Source organism: Athene noctua, chromosome 5 (assembly GCF_965140245.1).
Source record: "Athene noctua chromosome 5, bAthNoc1.hap1.1, whole genome shotgun sequence".
NCBI classification, from domain to species: Eukaryota; Metazoa; Chordata; class Aves; order Strigiformes; family Strigidae; genus Athene; species Athene noctua.
The window spans coordinates 6,588,398-6,610,562 of record NC_134041.1 but is presented as its reverse complement, the minus strand read 5'-3'; the positions used below and the strand labels follow the sequence as shown (position 1 = coordinate 6,610,562).

Genomic DNA, 22,165 nt, shown 5'->3' with positions numbered 1-22,165 from the left:
GCTTTAAGGGGGGAAAAACTGTATAAGCCTATCTGGACATGATTATAAATGAATTCTGATCACATTTTCTACAATGAGATGAATGACCTGGGATTTGAAACCAGATGCTTTTAATTACTGATTTTCTTTGTTACATGAACCTCAGCTCCGCACCTGTACATTGTTCTTTCTTTGGACAGATGTACTGATGCCCCTTTTGCGTGCTCAGATCCATAACACTGAGATAAATTATGATGGGTTCTTGGCTTCCTCCATTGAAAATGTTTTCAGCTGTCAGAGATATCTGTTTCTTGTTATTGGTTTTAGTGCTTTTGAAAGAAAGACTAAAACACTGACTTGTGTATTCTATTATAAATGAAGAGTATTCTCCTGTGGAATCCACAATGAATGAGTGATGTATCTCCTTGGTCCTAGGAACTGTTATAAAAACTGTGTAGGTATTTAGTTCTCCAGAGTACTCCTAGAGAGTAAAAGTTGGTTTCCTACAAAGATTCTAGCAACATGCCAGTTCCCAGTCCATTTATTTATGTGAGCTCACAAACATAAAGATTAATACAAATTAGACATAGGTAGTTAAGGCACCTAATTCTCTCTTAAAGTATACAAATGTATTTTCCTGCCTGGCCTGGATTCTGGCAGTTCAAGAACATAGCATAACGTATTGAAAAGAATCTCCCCCATTTCTTTTACTGGTTTTGGTTCTCATTAATCATCACCTATGGACATCACAGATGTCTTAATCCCACTAGTTCTTCATTTACCGTTGTGTTTACAGAGCAGAAATGAGTTATATTACCACAGGAATATAAAAAAAATAGTTTAACTTTCCTTTCCCTTGGAGGCACATCACCGTCCCAATGAAGTTATTATTTGTCAGTACTCCCAGATTCTTTTGAGAACGTAAGTGCTGTTTGGTTTGGGCGACACAAGTGACAGAGGGCCTCACAGTCACATATAGAGGGACCGTGTTCAGAGCCTACAAAGTGACCTTGTTAGGTCATTAAGCTAAATTGGTGTAAATCCCTAACTTGGTGCCACCACTCAAACTCACTTAACTTTAGCTGTATCAGTTTCATTTAAGCTTATAATTTATCACACTAAATATTCTAAACTGGAGTTTAAGAGATAGTTTAGAAATGAAACTAAGAACATTTTTAGAAGACTTAGATAATAACAGCTAAAAAAATAGTAGAAAAATAAGCCAAGTGCAACATTCATCTAAGATTTAATACTAAATGCTGGCTTTCCATCTTCATTCTGCTACAAATCAAAATAGACTATTTTTGCAATGGGCAAAATGAAACCAAGTTAGACATTATACATGGCATATGCTACAAGAAATGCTAAAATAAACCATTGCTACTTGAAATAAATATATATATATATATATATTTAAACCTGGATCATGACAAGCCCACTTTCTGGATGCCAAAATATTTCTCAGTCACACACTTTTAGTTTAATTAATATCAATACAAGTAAAATTTTTTGATCTAGCATATACTTCATACCAGAATTTGAAAAAATACTCTCCATATTGTATAAAGCCAGTATAAATATATTCGGTAATGAAGTCAGATTTTGTTAGAACATTTTCAAGTGAATTAGATAATTTTGTCAAACTATTTAAATGTCTTAGCAAACCATTTGGGAAAATTGACTGCTGCACTTGGTATTGACTTTGGCAAAGGATGGTATAACACAGGGCTTTTTTAAAAAAAAAAAAAGAAAAAGGCTTTAAATCAAATTCTGAATCTTATGTCAAACTTGAGTAGACTATTTGTACTCTGCCTCATGTCGTTTTTGGCATCTTGCGTATCTGATGACTCAGTAATTAGATTTCTTGATAGTAATCACTTGGTTCATTCCACAGATTTAAAACTATGCAATCCAGTCTTGTCATCGTACTGATTCACAGTATAGAAATTCTTCGCATTTACTTAAACATGAATGCTGAGACAGCTGACAAATGAGGCAAAACATTATATGTGTGCCAGAAAGCCGGAGCAGTTAATATGAAGAAAGGTAGTGTTAGGTGTTTCTTTCCTATTGTAAACCATATATATTTTATATGAGTAATGGCATACTGCTATGCACTGGCAGAGGTGTACCAGTTCTATAATTCAGTGGCTCCAAGCATCAGGTTATTAAGTGATTTTGCCCAGTTAAATGGATGAATGCTTTAAACAAAACTGTGCTAAATGAAATTCAAGGACTATTAGTTCACACCAACTTTCTGTACTTGCAATTAAAATGTCACGTATGGGCTTTATTTCAGCAGTCATTAATAATGTAAGCATAAACAAATACAGCAAAAGGATCTTGGATTGGGTATGACAATGCTGAATGCAGATTACTTTGTGTTTAGAAAATGGCATTTGAGATGCTGAAAAATTCCATGCCATTATGTCATGAAACTAGATACCCTGTTTTAAAATAACTATTCAAAAATACATTCCACTCTCCATTTCCTGATGTTTGGTTCATGGTTAGAAATCTGTTATCATCTCAGTCTTACATTTTGTCATAGGGTATTAACTATGGTGTTTCTGCAAAGACTTTACATTACTTAGGTATATAAGCACCGAGATAATAAATCAGCACTGTTGTCTCCTCTGAGAAAGAAAAGCTATTCCACTAGAACTGAAAACAGCAGAGACATTTCTGATGTAAACCTTGGCCTAAGCAAATGATAAAAATGTCTGTAGGAGCTCAGTGAGAAACTCAGCTCACTCAGCGTGGTGCTTCTGCTGAAAGAGAAGTGCCATTCTCTGAAATGGAGACACAAGGGGCACCAAGGAGAATTCACCTGGGAGCTTCAGACCCCTCAAACTGGAAAACTGTCTGTTGCCTTCATTCTGTTCTTGCTTTCGTTTCTTATTAACAGTACGAAAATGGGAAGCGCCTCAGAAACAAACCCACCTCACTGAGAGCCTGTTAAATCCTTCCCATAGTATATCTTTAGCTTATTTCATTCTTAGTTGGGATTTTTTGCCTTAACTCTTCTAAAAAGCCCATCCTAGAACCAACCCAAAGAGGAAAGAGCTGAGCAGAGCACCGGGCAGCACTGAGAGGAAGGGACCCTACTCCTCTCCCAGCTCTAGTCCCATTCTGCAGGGAAAGAATAGCTTGGGGATTACCTTCATTTTGGACTGACTGTCTCCATTCCTCCTGTTTGTGCTTGCTGCCTTCTCTGCTACAGAAAACTTCATATTTATCTGGTGTAACTTCCACCTGAATCAGCATGCCCCGTGCCTCCTGCTGCCCTGACTCTGCCATGGGCATGAGTCTGCCACAGGAAATACAGGGTGGGAATGTGGTGGCAGGGAGGGAGGGAGAAGGGCTGGGCACAGGCATCTTACGGGACAGGGACAGGGTAACTCTGCTCCTGTGATGGGCAGATAGGCACCAGACATTGAGAGGGAGCACTGGCACCTGCTACTGGCACAGGTCAGAAAGGATGGCTGAAGGAGGAACTGAGTATAGAAGCTAAGCTTGCTACAGCATTCATCCCCCAATTAAGAAAAAAACAGAGTAACTTGTTCCCAATTGAATTTCCTCAATCAGATTGTTCTTCAACTACTCAGGTGTACTTTTTCCTTACTATGCCCTTTCCGTGCCACATACACTCTGCCTTCTGTCCTTTGCTTAAAGCATAGAATTAAAAGTTTTCTGGGCTTTCCTATACCTGTATAAAAGAAGGGATGGGTCAGTCACTGGACTAGGACGGGAAAACTCTACATTCAATTGCTAAAGAACCCTGACATATTGTTAGGAAAAAACCCTCTTCTCTCTCTCTATCCCAAGTTCCCATCTGTGAAGTAAAATCAGAGTCCCCTCCCTGTCCAAAGTGCTGGGAAGAAAAACTTTTTAAAGTTTTATGTTTAATTTGCATGAGTCTAGGCACCAAAAAAAAAAAAAATATCCGAGCAAACAGATTAGAGCACAATTTTGTGGTTTACAGAGATTTTTTACTGTTGAGAAGATGTTATGAGCTCGAGCAAACGGTGCTTTAGAAATATCAGACACTGTAGCAATGCAATGCAATCCGTACTGTAGCAATGCAAGCCATACAATCAGTGGGATAAAACACTCTTCCCTGATTAGGAATTTACTGGTTAATGCCTGCTGATGAGAAATGTATTACAGAAAATCTTATCAGAGAGCAAGGAAGTGAAAAAGCCTCCACTCTGACACTAAATAAGTCTCACTAAGGCAAACACTGCTTTATTCCTGAGTGAGTCATAGTTTTCGTTTTTACCCTTTAAGAGATTTCTCATTTTAACTGAGAAAAGTTCTCTGCACATATCCAAACCTACAAGAAGTCAACAAGGAAGAATTTAAAAAAGAAAAGAAAATCTAAATGCAATTGCATGCTACAAAGAAAAAAAAAACAACCTTAGCGTCCTTTGTTGAAGACAAGATCAAGACCCTGAGCAACCTGAGAGCAATGTCAAAGTTTGCCCTGCTTTGCCCAGGGGATGGATGACATGATCTTCTGAGGTCCCTTCAAAACTAAATTTTTCTGTGATTCTAAAACAAACAAAATTGCTTAGTTTGGGCCAGTGTTTTCCATTTGAACATCATCTTTGCAAAGTAAAATAAACAATTAATCATTCATTATCATGCCAGAGGCCAAGCATGTTTCACACACATACCCTTCCCTGGCACTCTCCAACGGTGACTGATGGTGATGTGGACTGGAAAGGGCAGAGTCGAGTGGATGGTGTCTTGAAGGGATGTCATGAGGAGGTGGCAAAATACCTGGTGAGGGACCGTTATGGTTAGCGCTGGAACCACTGTACATGCCTGTGAACACACATCGTTTTGCAAAATAAAATAAGCAAGGAAAGAAGCACCCAAGTAAGTCCCTGAGAGTCCCCAACTCCTTCCCTATCCCCCACCCAACCCTGAGACACAAACACACTGCAGCCCGCTTCTGTTGGGGAGATCACACTGCCAGGGGGACGTTAATGAACACTGCTGTGCCTGGAGCAGCACTCAAAGCTGCATCAAGGTATTTTGACACGTGTACCTCCCCTCCAACCCTCTTAGGTGATCCATTTCTTCCTTGCTGTGACTGCAGACCTGTAAGCACCCCTCCTAGCACCTGGCAGGACTTGGCAGGACTCTCCCCTTGCCTTCACCATACTTCTGAGTGAGAACTCACAGAACTCACTGTTTGCAGAATGATGGAGCTCAAATTGACAGCAGAGTGGTACATGATACCTTACCAACATTCCATTAGACACTGAACTCAGAGCACTGTGTTTGTGTAAGGGCACCAGGATTTGGGTTTTTTCATTGTTCTTTTAAAACTTTTAAAGTTGACTTTCAATTAGTATGCTGCTGAACATCCTAGGCCATTTAAAAATAAAACATATCGATACAAATGAAATCCCAATAAATTAAAGGTGAAGAGGAGTGAGGAGAATTTTTAATGAGACCATGAAAACAAAAGGTTTACTAGTACACAGAGGTACTGAAGGAGTGTTGATGTTCCCTTTTTTTAGGACTCTAGCAACTCTCCTCTACCATGGCAGTCAGACACCAATAGTCAAGTGTCTATCATGTCCTCAGGCACATACTTGGTTGAGGAAGCTTTGTCCAGGACTCTTGGATTAAGATGCTGGGATTAAGTTTTATCTTATAGTCTCCCTTCTGAAAAGTAAGACATGGACTAGGACAGTCTAGGCTATCTGAGGGTCAGGGCCCTGACACTGACTTTTGGTGTGAAGGCTGCACTGAGGGCAGGCATGTGCAAGGAGGGGAGACTGCAGAAGTGCTTGATGCCTGGCGTTACAAACACTGTTTCTGAATGCCACCCTATGGCAGGGAAAAAAAAGACTGGCTCCTACTAAGTGCCATTCTTGGAAAAGTCTAGTCCTTCTCTTCTCAGTTTCTCTGCCCTTCTCCTCCTTCTTAAAGCTTGCCCACAGCATATTTCCCAGAGTTTTGGCCCACCAGGGCATGCCTCCCAGGGACTCTGCACATACACAGGAAGACTAGAGCAGCCACTTTATTCTGAAGTCTGTGGGGAGCAAATGAAGTTTGCCAGCTCCCACAGCATCCAGCTACACAGCACAGAAAACCCCACTCCCCCTCTGAGGTCTAGTTTCCTTGCCTTCTCTCCTCCTGTAGCATTCACCTTTCCTCTCCCACTCCTTGTGCGCAGAGCTGCACATTCAGGAAGATAGAGCTGTGTGTCAGCTCGGCTTCAATGTGTCTCACTATCACTGACAGGGTTCTGCATGGCACTTCTCCCAAACCCTCACAGTGACACGGAACAAGCAGAAAAAATAATGAAAATCTGGAGCTGTGGGGAATGTGTGACAGCCCTTTGGGCGAATAGGACATGGCTGAACGTCAGCATCTGTTTCTGTGCAACTGAAGAGCAGAACCACTAAGGCAAGATTCCAGCCACCTTTGTCAGGGACTTCAGATGAGTCAAAGACCTCTCATGAACAATGAGTCCTCAGCTGTTGACAGATCTAAAGCAACAGAAATGAACCACATCATCTCTGTCTCCCGCTAGACAGAACATTTGTCAACCAGCCAGTGAAACCAACTTGCTTTCTGCACTGAAAGCCAGACAAAAGGGGCTTTAAGAAGTCAGATGTTCTCAGGTGATGCTAGGATTTATTTGTCAAAGCCTCTTCTGATAACAGTAAGTCAGTAGCTAGGATGCTACGCTGTGAAAATGTTGTTTTTCTACTGATAGCTTCAGTCCATTTTATAACACAATAGTTTCCACTTTCCCCAAATTCTTACTGTTCGTACATTTATTATCAGGCTTGGAAGATGAGCCAAATGGCAATTTGACCCTGACTGTACAGTGTCATTTCACACTTCAGCTGTATTTCCTACAACATGCAGTTCAGGTGTATTGGCAGTACAGCCTGGAGGAAACTGCTGAACCTAAAAAGAGATGTTTATGCTTTCTAAGGGTAGCAGAGTATTACTGGCCTGTCAAAAACTCACCCAAAAAGATCAAAAACCTTCAAAAGGTAGTTTTAGCAGTGTGGTGACCAGTAAACACACTCAGATGTTTTATTTTACAATCTCACCCCTGAACAGTTCATGAATATTTAAGAGGTCTCTCCTGGACCCTTCCATACTGTCTCAGCTGCTAAGGATAGTTCAAGTCTTTCTTTGAGGTGGATGAGAAAGACAAGAGCAGCAGAATGCCTACAATGATCTTGCCCCTCTAGAGAAGCCAGAAAATGTTAAAAAAAAATCCCACCCCACCCCCTGATATGTCCAGGAGACAAGCCCTGCACGACCCTATGCACTCAAACCCACCTCATTAGAAGACCAAATGAAACTGGAATCCCTGTCCCCTGAGTTCCACACCCAACCACTATGCAGAGGCGTCTACCCAGCTGTGGAACTACTAGGTGGGTGCCCACTGCCCACTCCTGGGCTTGAAAAGATGTACTGCTGTGGATCTTCTCTCCTATTTGAAGTAGGGCTTCTTCCATCCAACCTGAGCTTATCCATCTTTTGACTTACTCATCACACCTTCTCTGGAAAAGGCCTCTGCTTGCAGCATATGTGTGCTGAGGCTTGTATTGTTTATTCATCAGTGAGTTTTCCTTTTCCTACATCTTTATTTACCACAACGCCCTCACTCACGCTTGGTCTGACACGTGGTGTCTTCTGTCCCGCTGACCCCCCTCTTCCACATCACGGCTTGTGCTGCCTCACCCCAGAAGCCACTGGCTCCCCTCACCCTGACACCCCCTCTCCACGGCATCGCTGGATCAGCAGCCTACCACAACATGGGCTGTGGTATGTCAGGGTAAACCCAGCTGTCCCCATATCCTCTGTGACACTTTGACAAATGTGGCACTACACGTGTGCTGCCTGCTGCCAAGCAGCATGTGTCACAGCTGAGCCCTGCCTGCCTCTCCCACAGTGGGAACACTAATTTTGGGTGCCACTCTCTGGTATCCAGCTGCCAGTATTCATGAAACTTGTCAGAACGCAATTATCTCTGAGGCGTTTGTCAAATGTGGTTGAGCTTGGCTTAATGGATTTAAAAAAAAAAATACTGTAGGGAAGGGGGACTGACACACATGTGGACAGAGAGGCGAGCAAAATGATGACATAAGCTTTGCTTCCTAAGGAAATGAGACCAAACCCAGAGCCCCGATTTGGACAGCCTGTATCCCTCAGACACAGGGCTAGCGGGAGGAATGGGGGGAGAGGCTGGGCTGCTCTGGTGTCAGTGGTGGGGCTGGTGGTGAGGCTCTGAGACTGCACAGCCTACCATTTGGATGAGGGCTGCATCCGCCCCTGAAGCTTCTGGATAGTGAGAAAGCTGAAACACCAGCCAACGTAGACAAAGGATCGACCTTATTGTTCACTTGCTTTGCTTGCATGGGGTGTCTGCCTGTAATTAAGAGTACTTCGAGGGCCATGTGGCACACACAATGGAAGATGGGATTTACTACGAGATTCCATGTGAGTCTGCAATGAGACATTAGTCATTTCTGTTGAGTCACTGAGAACCAAATTGGTACTTATTTAAAGTTAGAAGTTATTTATCTTACACAGTGCAAAACAAGGGCACTCCAACAGAACATTAACTTTACTTGCTTCAGAGGGACAGGCCTTTGGTCATGGGCACTGTGCACTACTACACTAGGCACTATGAATACTCTCAGCTATCAGCCATTTATGCTGCTACTGGAGTTCATTTTGACTGTAAAAAGTTTTGATATGAATGTTTTTATTCCAGACTTAAGATACTCAAAGTCTGGAGCTGCTGTCACTCTGATTCCATGACTGCCTAATGGTATGTTTATGGGTGTTAAGCCCAAAGATGGTGCTTTTAGAAGGGAATATTGGCATGGTAGTTTTTTCAGGAGACAGTGAACTGTTTATGAGGACAGAGTGAACGGTTGCTATTCCAGCCTCAGTATAATTGTCAATATTTCTTTTACAGTTTTTCTTCCTTTTTTTCAGCAGCGAGCTATAATATTCTGAGTACCTGAAGTACACAGAAGCCTTTGGAGCTGTTATGAATGACTACTCCTGCAAGTGCAACCCACTTCAGGACTCTGCACCTTGGGCCTCTTCACGCATTGACCATCTTAGCTTGTAAATATATGTCATCAATCAATATTTTAAATGGCTTGGCCTTTAACCTTAACATCTGTTGCCAAAACAAGACTCTGAGCATCTGCGACTAGCAGGGTTTTTTCCCCTCAGCTTTATGCTAACTGAGACCAGAAAAAACAATAATAAAACATGCCCAGAGAAAATGCCCGAGTGGAATTACCTAAATGGACACAGGGAGAGTGAGATGAGCTCTTGGGCACAGCTAGAGTTGAATGTGTTCAGCCATCTCAGTTATGAGAGGGAAAAAGGATGATGATCTAAGCAAACAGTAAGTTCCTCTAACTGCAAAACATTCTTTTGCTCACTGTCTTAGCCAGTCCTAAGCACAAACCTGCTTTGAAGTCAGACACAAGGGATGGGAGCTTTTTAAATATTTCATTTTTTCTGTGATTCACTTTCATCCCTGACATATTTAAAATGTGCTTTAACTTGGAGAAAGACAAAACTGAAACTCTCCAGGAATCCAAGTGATCCCTAAAGCCCAGAGCTCTGCACATTAATAATGTGGTTTCTTTGAAAAAAAAAAAAAAAAAAAAAAAAGGAAAAAACCCTCCAAACTCAAAACAAAACCCCAAACCATGACCATTTTCATATTTTTGAGTGGAATCAAGAGGATGTCATATACTGTATTTATCCATATATATCCTATATAGAGCATTATAGCTGGTTTCTCCAGAAATATTACCTCTGCTTGTTTGAAAAAGCAAATGTGAGATCATTGCAGACTATAGGTGGCAGCAGGAATGTCCTTATGCTTTAATTCTGTAAGGATCAGCACTTCAGCTTATATGCACTATAAAATGACAGAGGAGCAATTTTGCCTACGGCATTGTGCTGCACATAGTATGAAGCAACTTCTGTTTCACCATAAAACAGTCTTTCAAATCTTGATTTATTTTTCCTGGCACTTTTTCATACTGTGCATGTGATGGGGTCTCATATGGAGTGACCCGATGGAAGTATCAGGGAAGATTTAGTAGGTTTTTTACAACATCCTGGTGATGGATTGATATAATCAGCAAAGAAATCAGATCAGAGAAAGCCAGTACTACTGATGGATAAAATCCTTAATTTCATAAAAAGTTCTCAGAAATGACACTGAGAGTTTAGGGATGGTCTGTTTATCTGTAAGCTAATAACTTTTTTCCTGTTTTATTGCTGTCACTTGAAATCTGAGGCTATTTCTGAAGTTCTTAAGTGCAGCCTGTTGTGAGGGAAATGTCACTGGGCTTTCCTGTCCTGCCTGGAAGTGAGAGGCCAAGCCATGCTTCAGCTATGCCAGATTGTCAAGGGTAGAGAGCAGAGGCCACGTGCTGTCCTCACAGAGCTTATGAGTTCAGATGACAAAGGCAGAGAATGAAAATTATACCCCCGAGTCCCTCTAGCTTTCTGCCACTCTTTGAGGAGCCACATATAAACCATGGACGCAGACTCCCAGGGGAACAATGTTAGAATGATGGGTTATTTCCCTTTCTACTCCATTCTGTTCACCAGTTACATTCCAACATTTTCGTGCAGCTTGAACCAGAAACAAGAATAGGAGTTGTAAAGCAGGATACATTTTTTTGTTTTTATTTTTAAGATTTCGATTGAGAAAAAAAGCAGGACATTCTTGCCTAAGTAATTTTTAGTAACTGATTATTTTATTCTTACAAAGCAAAAAGCATGAAGTGCATTAGCTCTTCCTTTGGTGCAGGGGAACTAGCAGCAAGCATTTTTGTTTTCTAATCTCAGTTTACCATTGGACTTCTCCAAGCCTCAACAGAAACAAGCTAGGGTTTGTCTGGAAAACTTGTACTCAGTTACTAAATCAATTTAAAACATATTTAGTAATACCAAGTCAAGCCTCTCCTCCACTGCAAAACTGAAAGAGGATAAAGTAAAACTTAAATCAAGATACATTAATCTAGCTCTAAGCTAAATCATTTTATGAATAATTTTGGCTTTTAATAGCACTGAACATTTTCTAATATCGACCAAATTTGAACGCAAAGTCTTCAAAAATGGCATTCTTGCCTTTTTCTGTCTCGCCTTGGCTCTGCTCTGCAATCTGAAGACTTCCTCCTATGAGGACAGGCTGAGAGAGTTGGGGGGTTCAGCTGGAGAAGAGAAGGCTCTGGGGAGACCTTAGGGCAGCCTCCCAGCACTTAAAAGGAGGCTACAAGAAAGATGGGGAGGGACTCTTGATCAGGGAGTGCAGGGACGGGATGAGGGGTGACAGTTTTAAACTGCAAGAGGGCAGATTTAGATTAGATCTAAGGCAGAAATTCTTCCCTGTGAGGGGGGTGAGGCCCTGGCACAGGCTGCCCAGAGCAGCTGTGGCTGCCCCCTCCCCGGAAGGGTTCAAGGCCAGGTTGGACGGGGCTTTGGGCAACCTGGGCTGGTGGAAGGTGTCCCTGCCCATGGCAGGGGGTTAGACTAGACGATCTTCAAGGTCCCTTCCAACCCAAACCATTCTGTGATTCTGTGATTCAAACTGTCCACTCTGAGGCACAGCATGCGGTATAACAGATACTATATTCCTGCCCCAAAATTAGGAATAGTCTGTCCAAAATTTGATTTAGTATGCATTATTATTTTAACAATTATAGAATGAAAAAGGGATTAATATCTGTCACATCTTTTTTTCTGGAGATACTGTCTAGACCATACAAAGTGCTAGATAGAAAACGCTGCCATATATCTATCCCATTTTTAATATGCAGTTGCCATTAAAAACGAGTAAGATACTGGGATGAGTCTGGAACAGGACAGAGAATGACACAGAAAATGGAACAATGACGGCTTATAAATCAAGTGAAATGCATAATGTGGAATTTTGTGCGTAGTGTTGATTATCCCATCCCAAAATGGATATTACGGAGTTAGAGATCCAAAAGTAGGTTCCACCAAGGCAGACCAAGTAAGAAACTATGTGCATATTCTTCTCACCAAACACCATCTGAAAGTCACACATGTAAAATTAATCAAGAACAGTATTTTTTAAAAAAAGTGTGGGCTTTGCAACTCACTGGTACATGATGTTGCTGAAGCCAAGAATAAAATAAATATGAAAATTAGAAAAAGGGCTAAATAGCTACATGGACAGAAAGAGATTTGTGAGTGAAAACGGCTAAGTGAAAGGTTCCCCACTCTAATCTCTAGCATCAGTGGAGGAATACGGATGCCCTCACAGGACGAGGCAGATTACAGTTAAACCGATGGCCTTTTAGAGTTTCTCTTTCTCTCCGGTGGCTTAACAAAGAACCTGAGATTGCTACATCCCTGATTCAGGATCCTCTACCAAGGTTCAAAAGTTGAGAATCTAGATCTTATTTTCAGCAGAAAGGAATGGAAACATCTTTTTCACTTCCTATAAAATGTATAGAACAGTCTCAGGTCCCTGAAAGGGGCCAGCTTTTGTTCAAACCACAAGACAGACAGACAAGAAGGAATGAAAGAAAGATTAAATACTAGAACAACATGTTTGACATTTCCAATTCAATCTTTTGCTCCATTCATACATCACCATATTATTTGTTATAATCACACAGTGCATGATAATGCACACCCTCATCAACTTCTCTGTAACTCCTGAAGAGCTGGAAAACCTTATTGCTGCGTGCCTTTGTCTTTGCTAGAGCACCCATTTGGCTTTAGCAAAGCTCATGCACCTGCATTGTGCTGAAGCCAAGGCAAACTTTTCAAAAGAGAACAAATGGATAGAGGCTGATTTTCAGCAGGGCTGCTACCCACTTCACATGAAATTCATAAGAGCTATTTGGCTGACTAACTCTGAAAGAAAAAAAGTCAGGCCTTCCTTAGCAAAAAACTCACAAAATTATTTCATTTTATTTGTTGGTTTGGTTTTGGGTTTTTTTAATCTTCCATAGTGGCAAATCAGACCCATAAGCTTTTCTGTTTTAAATCCTGTGTTATATGACATATTTAGCACCACACTTATTAGAAGTATTCTTACCTGTAATTAAATCATGATGACCTACAGATCTACCACACTTCCCATCCAAAATGTGTTGTGAAGATGTGTGGAGTTGCTGTATAGCTAAGCATTCACTTAGTACATCTTGTTCGATATCAGTACATGAATTTAGCTACAAGAGGAGGATAAAACAAACATTTTATTTCAAAGTAAACCAAATGACTTCTAATTAAATTCATACGTCTCTTTGCTTAAAGATTATGTATAGAAGGAAGGAACAAAATGCCATTCTTAGGAACATTCTTAGGGTGTGTCTATTACTTGGTATTTTTAATTAGAGATAATTTTGGTTTTCTTAAGTGCAGAAGTTAAGTGTGCTAATCTTAAATCAACATCAGTTTGCTTCTGAAAATAATGTAGCCTGTGTTTCTTCAAACCTTCCTGAGTAATTTAACTGCATATTTTCAGGCCTTCTGTAGTTTCTTGGGCTCTGTGGCCAAAGGATTGCATCACCTTGTAGCTGTGACACTTGGAAATACATTTGATAGGGAAAGAAAAGCGTTTGTGCTTATCAGATTAGAATGGGTGGAATAATACACTGTCAGTAATGTGTAAGAGGTATCACTGATATGTCAGCTGTTCTCCATGTAAATTAAAGCTCTGGCAAAAGTGTCTGAAGCAAACTCTTGAAAACCACAATGTCGATCATATTAAAAACAGCAGGAGAGGAGAATTAAGAAAGAAAAGCATTTCTAATTCTCTTTCAAACATGCTGATGTTGCCAAGCTTTTGTCATAATATAGTGCTCACATTACACAAACAGCCATCATATTCTATAGCTATTAATAAATAGTTATTGTCTTTACGTTTACAGTTTTGCATACCAATCTCCCTGGGGCTTGGTTATGCTAAATAAAAGGTCCAGGAAAACCTATTTAGAATTCTGCTATACAGCCATTTGTTGGTTTAAGATAAACATCTAACATTTGGATCACAAAGTGCATCTGCAGCCAATTAAACTTAAACTACTACTAAATTAACAGCTAACTTTCTCCTATTTTGTTCTTGTAAAGCCTTTCAGAATAACCAAATATTACCACTGCAGTCATCTTCTAGGCTATGAACTAAATATTCAGGATTCCTTTGATGTAAGGCTAAGCTCAGGAAGTTTATTTTATGTCACAGATGCCACATTTTGGTAGCGTATCTCAACTAAGACATGTGGGCAGAGCAGCCTGTTAATTTTTCTTTCTTGGGTAAGTCATTTTTACTCAGAACTCCTGGGAAGCAGATGCCAATAGACAATTGCCTTTGCCGAGTTACAACCAAAAATGAGCAAGTGAGTATAAACAGTCTTTTCCCTTTTTTTCCAAAGTAGGCTGTCGCCATTTCAATAACACTGAGATTTACTTAGTTGTGAAAGTTTTTTATTTTCCTTTAATACATTTAACTGAAATATTCGGGGGTTTTTATTATTTCTTTATGAGTCAGATTTGCTTTGGTCGTTTTTAAGAGAGTCTGATCAAAATGCTCTTTAAATCTGCTGCTTTTACAGATGCCTTTTAAATTCGAGGAAAAAAGACACAGGATCATAAAGTTATCATGGATAAACGAGACAGGAAATCTGAAGATGATTTCAAACCACTGGAGGAGTGCAGATTTGGACTGGTCTACCAAATAAGGTGTGGGAGGCAAGGAACTAACACTATTTTAAGATAGACTTGATAAGTCGATAGGAGGGTATGTATATGCATGCAGGAAAATTCCTAGGGGATTTAGAGATTAAGAGATATGAAACCCTGGATATTTGACATCTTGGTACATGCAAGCAGCTCAAGTTTGCAATTTGTGTGTACCCTATTTGTCCTGGATTGATTCTGTGCTTAAGGGCTCCTGCTGCTTATGCAGGAAGCACTTTGTGCCCCTTAATGCAAAGTTTGGATTTTTTTTTTTTTCCCCCCACCTTACTCCATAGAACTGGAAACAGGCCTCAGCAGGTGACAGGACTGTTCCTTTGCCCAGATGTAAAAGACGTTAACAAGGTAATGCATTCAGCCCAGTACATGGAGCCGAACAAACAATACCCATTGGTCCTGGGAAATAATTCCCTCCTTCCTTCCCCCAAGAAATATGTCAGCAACCACAGGAAGGAAAGATGGGGCGATTCTTTCCTTTGAAATAGGGAGCATGGTTGCTTTCCATAATCAGCTGAGAATTTCATGAAACAAAATCTTCCTGTCACAAAGATCTTGCTATTGGAAAAGACTTTGGTGCCACAGTCAACCTCCTTCTGGGCCCAATTACTGCTATGGCTTTTTGATTTTTACTCTCATTAAGACCTAACGGTTTGTAGGGAAGCGTTGGGAATGTTGTGACCTGAGGTGTGGGAGGCATGTGTACAGCATACCCTGTGGAACCTTCTAGAGACCTGTAGCAAAACCGCATGGGCTGAGAAGACAAAATTGGGCTTGAAAACTAGGTGGTCCTTTCCAGTCCTGCTAAATAAGAGTTCTGACCAAACCTGCTATATGCAGAGACAACAGCTTGATTCTGTGGACATCTGGATGGATGCTGGGTATGAACAGCGTTACTCCCAGGCACAAAGCTCCATATGTAACAAGTGTTTCTTGACTTCCTATTTGAAATAGTGTGCACAGCTCTGGGCACTGATATTCTAGAAACTGTTAATCAGATGGAAGTTCAGGTTGGTGAATCTAGCCAAGTGAAAAATGTAGGGGAGAAAATTCATGCTGAGAAGTAGGAGGAGGGAAGGGGTGTAAGACAGGGGGCATGGCTGACACAGGACTAATCAGTGTGAACCCATCACAGTTGTAATCAAGCAGGAGAATTAGGTCTTTTTGATATCCACCTCTCTCCTCCACGGCTCATCCCAAATTCTGCAACTAAGATACCTGCATTCTGCTATTGTCTCATCTCTCTACATCTTCCTCTCTTTGCTCTGCAGTACTTCTACTTCTTACCTTTGACACTTTTCCAAACTAGCTGCTCCCTAGCTCTATCTTGCCAGGCTGTCATTTCTGCTCTGTCCTCCATCCTTTAAATATGACTTGCTGTCTCATCCGTTATGCTCTTGGCAGTAGCAAGGCAGCTGGGGAAGATGTCACTGCTACTTATTGAACTAATTGTAATTGCTTGCTAAGGTTTGCATTCCCCTCCACTCCTGGGCCTTAAGTATGGTCATGGTCTGTTCTGTCACAGACCAGCTCTGCGGGGCCCCAATAATCTTTTTACAATCTGTGTGAACAAATGTGTAATAAACAAGTCTCTGATCCTGGGCTGGTGACTGTAAGCATCCCCATTTAATAATGAGTTCGGGATTTAGCCCACAGAAACCAAAATACTTATTTGAATCTAATAGTAGTGAAAACATAACTAGCAGTCTGGGTTTGGAATGATTTATAAATGCATTTAAAATACAGATGTGGTGGGAAAAGTGGAGGGTTTCACTCTCATCTATTACAAGTCCTTCGTTCCTGACATTTCCGCAGTATCCTGGCTTAGTTTCATTTCTGTTTTAGATGATCTGCCCACATGTATTTACTAGCTGATTGCCGCGACTCAGTGCATGGACATTTTATGTGAATGACAGCAGAATTTGGGCTTGTGTATGGAAGATGAACAAGAAAGAAATGCTTGGAGAGAAAGTGTGGGGCAAACTGAAATTACAGGGTGGTAGCCTGAAAAGTCTAAAACTATAGAGTGGACTGGTTAACAATAGTGATTAAAAACCAACAGGAAAATTAGCTCAACTTTTCTTCCAGCAATATTGCAGAAGAACTCCAATTTGAAAACATATAAACTAAAGCTGAATTAAAAATAACTGTGAGGCGATCTGGAGATGTGTCACTTTGTGCCTAGCGGGTCTTACCTTCTTACGCACCTGTTGTTCTTTGGCTGAATGAGCTTTCACATGTTTGCGCAGAGAGCTGGGGTCCGTGTAGCGTTTGGAGCAGCCAGGAATCTGACAGGCATAGGGTTTCTGTAAATGTCAGAAATGGAAAAGATTTCATATTCCTCTGCATCTCTCCAACCAGCACACAGAGTGCTGACGGATGGCTGTTTCTGTGACACAAGGTGTTAAGTCTGAGCTGTTTGCTCTGATTGCTGTGTCCAGATTTGCTCGGCCTCCGCTATGTACACAAGCCAGACGTGATGCAAACAGAACAACTGCACCGATCGCTCTGATTTTGCACTCCATGCAAGCACTCGGCACATCTATACTCTGTCACGTTGGGTATTGATTACTGGGCTGAATTAAATGCTAATGAGGTGTAACTGGATGGGTTTTGAGAGCATTACTTTTTTTCTAGCCTTTACAGTAGACAAAATGATCATGAGATCACCCAGTATAATTATATATATAGAAGCTCTGGTTTCGAGTTCTGATTTACATAGCTTTTACAACAACTGTTCCATATGCAACAGAGCAAAACGTGGCATTTGGTTTCCTTCATATCTTGTTTCTGTTTTGAGTAACAAAAGCAATATCTTTCTTTTTATAACTCCTAACCAAACAATCTACAACAAACATTAATATCTGAGCAAATCAATAAATAAAGAAAAATCCACTATTGTTGATTTTGTTGGGAAGATCTTTCCAGCTGATTCTGGTGTGTGGCGGAGCTTGCCACTTCTATGTGGCACAATATGAGCACTCTTTCTTGGGAAAGCCATCTGGGTCTGGGCAAGCAGTTCCAGTACACTCTTCTCATAGGAAAATAAATAAATAAATAAGGATGCTCTGATTTAACTGCCAATTCTGGAGTCCCAATGACTGAAAGCCTTACCAAGCTCTTTCTTAGTTATGCCTACTCCCAACAAATGAAACACTATCTCTCTGTTATAGTACAACCTCCAACAAATGAAGTAATCTCTCTGTTATAGTACAACCTCCAAATGAATGTGCAATTACCAAGTTGAACAAAGGGACTCTGGCACTTGTTACTAAGTAAGCACTGACTTAAGTGGTAGCAAAACAGTGCTGTATGTCAAAGCTCACAGAGTTTTGAAGTTGAGTGAAATATTCCTTTTTTTCTCTATTTTCTTGCCTCATCTGTCAACATTACCTTAGCCTTCTCACTTGGACTAGTAAGTCCTTTTGGTGTCTTCCCAGAGGTAGAAAACTGGTTTGTCATGACCTCAGTGTCACATTCTTTAATCCCCTTGGTTTCAGAAGGAGGATGCACATAAGGGAAAAAAACCCCACTGTTTTCCAGAGAAGTGACTGTGAGGTCCTTTAAACAAGTTGCTGTGCTCCTGGAGGAGTGATGATATGCCCTTTTTACCACAAGGACAGATACACTACCTTTGTTCGGCTTCTACCTAGGAAAAGGATCTACTTCCAGATGATTTAGTAGAGATTCCATCAAACTAGCATACATCAGTAAGTCTCTGAAATGATTTACAGATTCTCCTTTTGGAGAATATAAATGATGGAATGACCTACATTGAGAAGCTTCAAAACCAATTCCAAATGCACTCAATAAGGAATAAGCAGTCTATTTAAACCCCTTTTCTGTAAGTACCTCTAGAGGATAAGTATTACTGCTCTGTCCAGCCTGCAGGAAATTTCTGAAGGAATAATAGAATCATTCACCAATTCATGACCTTACTGGCTAACACAGCACCTACCCAGAAAGTTACAGGGCAAAGCAGATTTATTGAGAGTGTCTGGAACACAGAGAACTGACACCTGAGGAAAAAACTATGGAAAACTTTAACAAATCCCTTAGCAGAAAAACCAGCAGAGTATTTTTCAAATCATTGATGTCATTCAAATCAGTGATAGCATCACTCAACTGAGTGATAGGGAAACTAGATGAAAATCTGACTGCCCTTAAAAAGGTTCACGGCTATTTGTTTTGACATTCCAAGCAGTTATTTTGTCCACTGAGCTAAAGTAACGGGCAATCTTTACAGTAGCTCCATCCTGTAGCTCCCTAATTTTTCAGGTTCACATAAGCACAAAATACACTAAGCTAAACCATCGGACTTCAATTAAACCAGGTAAGTGGAAGTTAGTTACTGTCTTGTAGGACTACAGAAGCAGTTTTAAAGAACCTGCAATAGAAAAGCATGGAGGATATTTTTAGACATTTAAGAAAGTTAGTAGAAAATGATTACTGTACCTTTTTCCTGATTTATGAGCATTTCATATAATAAAGACACAGATAAAGGGAGAAGAAAAGAAAATAGAAAGTTAAGAGATTTGTCTTCAATAATGCACAGATCAACAGATACAAGAATGTCTGCTTATTTTAGTAACCATTTGAATTCTCTTTCAAAACTAGTAAATGTCATTCCATTTGTGACTTTGGTTAACAAAAAAATATATCTATTAGATTCAAGCAGTTAAATTTCAAAACCAGCACTCAATTTAATATACCCACTTTCAAAAGAGACACATTTTAGAACTAATTACAAATTCAAATATCACAGGTTGACTTTCAAATAAATAAAACATTGTTATTGTAAGTGTGCTTTGGTTTGGAAAATGTGACTGACTCGCTTCTCTTACTTGTTTGTTTTTGCAAGGCATAATGTACATTAGACATTCCTTAATGCTGCACTGTCTGAAATGTGTAACTGCTTAAAAAGTAAATATCAATTAAACTCAAAAGTTCTGCCCCATAAACACTTGGCCAAACATTAAACCGTATATTCATTTCTTTGAAAAAGACAAAGGAACAACTCTGCCTGTTATTCTTTACAAGCTTTATGCTGAGGACCTAACTGGTCTACAAAGCTGTCTACTTTCTTTCCCCATAATATGGTGACATAATTTTATCGGAGCCTAAGACACTAGACAGGCTCCCCATCTTCTCTGCAAGTGAGAAGACTTGTAGAGTTGAGCCAGAATCTACCAACTGTACATAAGAAAAGAATTTAACTCTGATGGCGGGTACTTAACAAATTTCCTGTAGTTACGACAGATGTATTTTAACTTTACAAAACTATGTCCAAAACCGAGATGTATTTACCTTCCACTGTCTGAACTGCTTCTGCAGACATTCAGAACAGACCTTACTGAAGCAACACAGGATAGGAAGCAAGGCAATGACACACATTTCATACAGCAGCAATGACTCAGCTTTCACTCATACTATACCTTATTCTATTGTTGCTTCCTCTTACTGGAACAAGAACAATGGGAGAGTTTGCTGAGTAACTTATTCCTGTGTGACCTATTCTTGAGAAACTTACTCCTCAGCATGAGTAAGATAGCTGAATTTGCCTTTCTGTGATCAAGACTTTTTCATTTCTCAAAGCACACACAATTCAAACCAAAAGTACAGTTGCCTAAGGCTGAGTTTTCCAAGATGCTCGTTGTGAAAAGGAAAAGTCACCCTGCAGTTGCAGAACAGTTTGTGCACAAGGAGCATTGGAAAACTCAATGCAACCCCCTGTATGAAATCATGCTTACGGTATCCAGGTGTGTTCGCTGATGCTTTGCCCGGTCGCTGGAATTGCTGAAAGCTTTCTGGCAGCCAGGATGCTGACACAGGTATGGCTTCTCCCCAGTATGACTCCGGAGGTGAATCTTAAGGTTCTCGAGCCTAGAAAATGCCTTGTTGCACCCTTCAAACTGAAAAATGTCATAAAAAAGAATTGTAAATTACTATTAAATAAACCATGTGCAGCCACAATGAGAACAGTGTAAGATCCAAGTTGGACATGCAATAAATCAACCAGCATTCAAACATCTGTTGAAATCTATGCATGAAACACAACATTTTGTGCCGTTCATTTAATCTGTCACTGAAGACATGGTGTGTAGCTCAGTAATAATACAAGGGTTATAAATATCTCACACGTTCTGTCTGAAGTACTGAATGCTTAAAGACATGGTGTCAGAACAGAAAAATTAAAGAATGAACAAGTGTTCTGATGAGTTCCCTTAGCTGTTAATTGGCACAGGAACCACTGCGGGCAGTAACAATTAGCTGCTACTGATAGAGAGCAAGAGAAGCTATTTGTGGCAGGTAAAAACCTGGTTTCAGATGTCTGAAATAGTATACCCTGGAGCAGATGAGCACGGACTATTACAAGAAGACCTGATCCATTGAAGATCAGTCCAAAGGAACTCTGCTGTTATTCTGCACCCTTTTCTTTATTAGCCGTATCATTCAGATCTGTTCTCAGCATTTATACAACCAGTAACCTGAGCAATTCTGAGTTCTTAAGCACCCGTTTCATTAGAGAACTCAGTAATAAAATGCTGCGTAGCATTCATAACAAAAGTCACTGTTTCAAATTCAATCTGAATACATAAATAATTAATTTTTCCAGCTATTAGGCCAAGGGAAGGGTGTTCTGCATTGCTCATGATAAGTTTCAGTGTTACGGACAACAGGCGACTGCAGTGGATGCCCTGTCTGTAAGACGGGCTTCAGGAACTAACTCAGGTGAGCACAAAAACCTGTGTATGCACATTCACGCACCAGCAAACCCATAAAGTGCACTCAAGATACCTACATGTGTGCAAATACTTCTGTGCACACCTACTCATGTATGGTGGTGTGCATATACTTTGCCCACTCCGCACTGCTGCTTCATGGCACTGCAGATCTAGTGTCTCTATACAGATAAGCCTTGGCTTCTCTGATTCAAGACCTCAAAGAACGTATTTGAGAAACACAGCCCAATTCACCTTCATATCACCACTAATAACAATTGTGGAAGAAGGTAGGTGTGTATTAAAACCACTATTTCTGGAAACCAAATTTTTTTGGTATGATTCTTGCTCATAAACAGTGTAATCCCGACCCTCACAAAATTAGTGAGCGCTTTGTCAATTCCTTCTGCTGAGTCAGGATTTTGTTTGGCAGCTTTTCATTCACTACCTGTGGTTCCTCAGATGGCACTACAGAAATTACAGTCTTGCTGATCCCTGTCACATTCTATTTGTTACACGCACACCTCTTACATACATCGGTGTATGTAAACTTCCAATGCAGCTGTTGCATCCAGCACTGCAGGCCAAGGGATGGGAAAGAAGAGCAGATGCAGATGGAACCTAGAAAGTGATGTAAACCAGGGGCACCTGATCTGGTGCCTGACAAAGGCAATTTCAACTACTGATGGACAAAGCTCCGTCAC

At 40.5% G+C, this 22,165-nt stretch overlaps 1 protein-coding gene across 1 annotated transcript in view; it reads right to left on the bottom strand.

The window, feature by feature from the left end:
• Positions 1 to 22,165, bottom strand: part of GLIS1 (GLIS family zinc finger 1) — a 205,749-nt gene that overhangs the window by 21,329 nt on the left and 162,255 nt on the right. Inside the window, exons 4-7 of the mRNA XM_074908089.1 lie at positions 20,490 to 20,651; positions 16,935 to 17,045; positions 13,085 to 13,217; positions 4,659 to 4,809 (exon numbers count right to left, since the gene is read on the bottom strand). Of these exons, the coding sequence (XP_074764190.1) occupies positions 4,659 to 4,809; positions 13,085 to 13,217; positions 16,935 to 17,045; positions 20,490 to 20,651 (557 nt within the window). The remainder of the gene's footprint in view (positions 1 to 4,658; positions 4,810 to 13,084; positions 13,218 to 16,934; positions 17,046 to 20,489; positions 20,652 to 22,165) is intronic.